The sequence below is a fragment of the Oryctolagus cuniculus genome, chromosome 9 (assembly GCF_964237555.1).
Source record: "Oryctolagus cuniculus chromosome 9, mOryCun1.1, whole genome shotgun sequence".
Taxonomy (NCBI): Eukaryota; Metazoa; Chordata; class Mammalia; order Lagomorpha; family Leporidae; genus Oryctolagus; species Oryctolagus cuniculus.
In genome coordinates this window covers 68,933,914-68,937,854 of record NC_091440.1, presented here as the reverse complement: position 1 = coordinate 68,937,854, position 3,941 = coordinate 68,933,914, and the positions used below count along the sequence as shown (strand labels likewise).

Here is a 3,941-nt window from a genome sequence, read left to right as displayed (position 1 = left end):
ATGTGAAATGGGGATGATGCCTGCTTGCAGAGCCGTGGGAATCAGACATAATCCAGTACACCACTGAGTGTGGAGCCCAGCCAGCTCCGTGCTTTGCCTCCCTAACCAGTGTTCCAGGAGGCCTGAGGCTTTGTCTTATTCTTTTGCTTCCTAGACTCTAACATCGGAAGTCTTGATCCGTGTCAATTGATGATTAGTGGAAACACCTGACCTGGTTTTGGAACGGAAGAGTTTGGGTAGAGAGGGGCCTGGCAGGTCTCAGGTGTCAGAGGGCTTTGAGGGCCCATTTTTGCTTTGTTACTGCCAGGAGCTGTAAGGAGGCTGGTTTTAACCTAAGATCAGAAGGAATAGTCAACATGTAGAGCCGTTTGCATGACAACAGGTGCTAATGACAGTTTTTTTTAAAATATTTATTTTATTTATTTGAAAGACAGAGTTACAGAGAGAGGTAGAGAAAGAGAGAGAGGTCTTCCATCCACTGGTTCACTCCCCAGATGGCCACAACGGCTGGAACTGAGCTGATCCGAAGCCAGGAGCCAGGAGCTTCTTCCAGGTTTCCCATGTGGGTGCAAGGGGCCCAAGGACTTGGACCATCTTTTACTGCTTTCCCAAGCTATAGCAGAGAGCTGGATCGGAAGAAGAGCAACCAGGACTAGAACCGGTGCCCATATGGGATGCCGGCGCTTCAGGCCAGGGCTTTAACCCGCTGAGCCACAGCGCCGGCCCCCTGACAGTTCTTTATCACTAAAAAACAAACAGGTTACAGAAAATATTCCAGGGTTGGATGTGGGAGAAAACCAGATTAGTGATTCTTAACCCATGGGAAAAACAGATGTCTTTGAAAGTCAGATGAAAAAATGTGGGCCCATGACCCTAGAAAAATGGCCCAAAGCATAACCTCCTACAGCTAACTTTAAAAGCTCCTGGGATCCTAGGCAGAGAAGGAGCCCCACACCCTTCTAGGAGGCTGGGTTCAACTCTCCCTGCTTCTGCCAATAACATAAGAGAAGGCGCCGCTGTCTCCATGTGTTTGGAACTCAAGGTCTCATTGAAAACACCTGGTTCATATCCAGGGGTTAAATGCTCTACATACTTTTTGATTAACTGAATACATGAATGAAATGATTGATTAAACTGATATTTAAGGAGAGATATGTGCTACACCGTGGAAATGAAGGGTTGACCAAGGGTAAGGAAGGGCCCATCAGGGAGAGAGAAGAGGGTAGTTTGGGGAGGCCTTGGCTCCCAGCCCCTTGCCCGGGGGCTGAGCTCCACGGGAGCTTCTAAAGGCAAAGCTCGTGGGAGCAGACTTTACCTGCTCTGTTGCTGGCTCTGGCTACTCGCAGTCACAGCCACAGCGACACATGCCCGAAGGCCACCGGGGAAATCACATATCTCGAAAGAGATCCTGTCCAGATGATGAGCAAATCTGATTTGGAAATGCTTTTTCCTGTGTGGACGTGGGTATCTTTTCTGTAACCCCTTGTTGCTTCACTTGCACTTGGCAATGAGCTGTTCAGTGAAATCTGTGCCGTTTCTTTGTTCCTTCTTATTGCATCCTTATTCAAAGAATAGTTGATTCGCAACATAAGCACCATCCAGAAATATCCAATATCCTGTCCAAGAACAGAAGGATTTCTTTGATAAACAGAGCTTAAGGGTCTCATGGAGTGGCTGGTTTTTCTGGTTTGCATGAGCCAAGCTCTGGGCTGCTAGGGCTCTCTTGCCCTCCCCTCTCTCCCTCCTGTGGCTCTCACAGGGGACACAGGTGGCTGCGGGGTTTCAGGAGGCGCTGCAGGCTCTTCAGGGCCTCAGACAGTCCCTCCCCAGTGAGGGCACTGCAGGCCTGGAGCTCCCAACGGTGGTCCTGGAATCGCTCCAGGCCCAGCCTGCTCCTGATCTCCAGCAGCGGAAGAGCGTCGGGCGCCTCCTGCTTGTTGGCCAGCACCAGGAAGGGGACGCCGGCCATGCTGGGGTCGTCCAGGACCTCGGTGAGTGCAGCCACAGCCTCCGGCAAGCGGGCTTCGTCCGTGCTGTCCAGCACGTACACGAGGGTGTCTGTGCCTTCCAGATGGTCCTTCCAGCTGGCCCTGAGCTGCGTCTGGCCCCCGACGTCCCAGAGAGTCAGTGACAGGTTCCCTGGAGCTTCGAGAGGCTCCACGTTAAAACCCACGGTGGGCAGGGTCTCCACCTGCTGGTGGCCCTTCAGCTTGTACAGCAGCGTGGTCTTGCCCGCCGAGTCCAGGCCCATCATCACCACCTGGGGTTCTGCCTTGTGGCCTCTGGGACTCATAGCACCCATGGTGGCTCCTACCAAGTCCTGCAGGCAGGGGGCACAGATCAGAAAGCAAATCCGTGCAGGCACAGGGAGGAGCTTCTGTTCTGAAAGAGGGAACGTCTCCCAGAGCGGGGTTTCAGCCCCAGGAATGAGAGTGTGTAAGCCACCCCCACCCCCACAGCTGACCCTTCCCCGGGGCCTACCCTGGAGACATGGAATGTGGCTCACACACCCTGGTTCAAGCAAAGAGGCAGCCAGGAGTGCTAAACAGGCAGAGCAGGTTCATTGGAGATCCCAGAAAGAGGTCTAGGATTCTTGCTTGTCTGTGGCCTCTAAGCCCTGTCCTCGCCTGTTAGCCTGAACCCAGAAACAGAAGCTGTGCTGAGGTCCACGCATGGAAGGAGGAGGAGAGCTCAGCTCGTGGGAAACTTCTGCTCCCTGCAGGATTCCCTCCAGGCCAGCCCTGTCCTGTTCTTGATGACTTTTCACATCTGCTGGTGGCCGGGCCACTGCCCTACCTGAGTGTCCTAAGTGACCTCTAGGAAACCCTATATATGGTTTTACAAAAACCCCCGCATCTACTTAATGTTTATTTTCATCTACTTAAAAGGCAGAGCAACAGAGAGAGAAAGAGAGTGAGAGCAAGAGAGGGGAGAGAGAGAGATCTACCATCCATTTGTTTACTCCCCAAATGCCTGCCACAGCCAGGACTGGGCCAGGCTGAAGCCAGGAGCATGGAACACCATCTGGGTCTCCCGGGCACTTGCCACCATCTGCTGCCTCAAGATATGAGACCTGCTTTCCTCTTAAGAGAAACCTGGGTGGGGCAGAAGGGACAGATCGCCTCCCGGAGTGTGTAGCAGCTGCCCCTGGAGGAAAATAAAACAGCCTCCCTCCATTCCTCCTCCCAAGGGGGAAGGGTAACACTTCACGTTACCTGCGTGTTCTGATTAGGTGTGGCAGAACGTCCTCCTCTGAGGCTCGCTTCTCCCGTACAGCTGCTTGCTGCCGGTCCGAGGAGTTCCCGGAGCGGGACACAGAGTAAATGGCCTGGCTGCTGCTTCTCCTTTTTCTGCTTTCTGCTTCCTTTTCCTGGTTGACTGGGGGGAGGGGCCTCGTCCTGCTGGGGACAGGCCACAAAGATGTCCCCAGCTCTTCAGCTCTTGGCTGAGCCAAGCCCAGTATGAACTCTTGCAGAGGGGTGCCCAAGCTCGGTGTCCATGTTCAGCAGGTGCCTTTTGCTCTTTCCCTCCCAGCCCTGTGGCGAGTTCCAAGGTCAGAATTATGAGAATCCAAATGGAGTCCCTTCTGTCAAGCCCTAGCCCAAGAAATAAACTTTAAAAGTCTCAAGCAAACAAAGGGACTTTAAAAGTTGGTGAAAACATGGACTTAAAAATATGTTGGTGCAAGAGATCATGGAAATCCATGCGTAACTATTCATGATGTGCTTTTGTCGGGAATCGTTTAAAGAACTCTGGTTAGTGCCTGGTAAGAACTGTTCACGGCCGGCGCCGCGGCTCACTAGGCTAATCCTCCGCCTTGTGGTGCCGGCACACCGGGTTCTAGTCCCGGTCGGGGCGCCGGATTCTGTCCCGGTTGCCCCTCTTCCAGGCCAGCTCTCTGCTGTGGCCCGGGAGTGCAGTGGAGGATGGCCCAAGTCCTT

The 3,941-nt window shown here is 53.4% G+C and overlaps 1 protein-coding gene across 2 annotated transcripts; it reads right to left on the bottom strand.

The window, feature by feature from the left end:
- Nucleotides 1-395: 395 nt before the first annotated feature.
- Nucleotides 396-3,371, bottom strand: ARL11 (ARF like GTPase 11). Of its 2 annotated transcripts, XR_007913930.2 has the most exons (3): nucleotides 3,216-3,346; nucleotides 1,316-2,320; nucleotides 396-626 (listed from the first exon to the last, which is right to left on the bottom strand). XR_007913930.2 is itself a non-coding variant. In XM_008273853.4 (2 exons), the coding sequence occupies exon 2, from the start codon at nucleotides 2,300-2,302 to the stop codon at nucleotides 1,754-1,756; it is 549 nt and encodes a 182-aa protein (XP_008272075.1). In that variant the 5' UTR covers nucleotides 2,303-2,320; nucleotides 3,216-3,371; the 3' UTR covers nucleotides 396-1,753. The 2 variants fall into 2 exon arrangements, 1 of the variants encoding a protein (XP_008272075.1); XM_008273853.4 differs by having other exon boundaries at nucleotides 396-2,320; nucleotides 3,216-3,371.
- Nucleotides 3,372-3,941: the final 570 nt, after the last annotated feature.

Coding starts and splice junctions, on each gene's coding strand:
- ARL11 (XM_008273853.4), bottom strand. CDS start 2,302: ATGGGTGCTATGAGTCCCAGAGGCCACAAGGCAGAACCCCAGGTGGTG.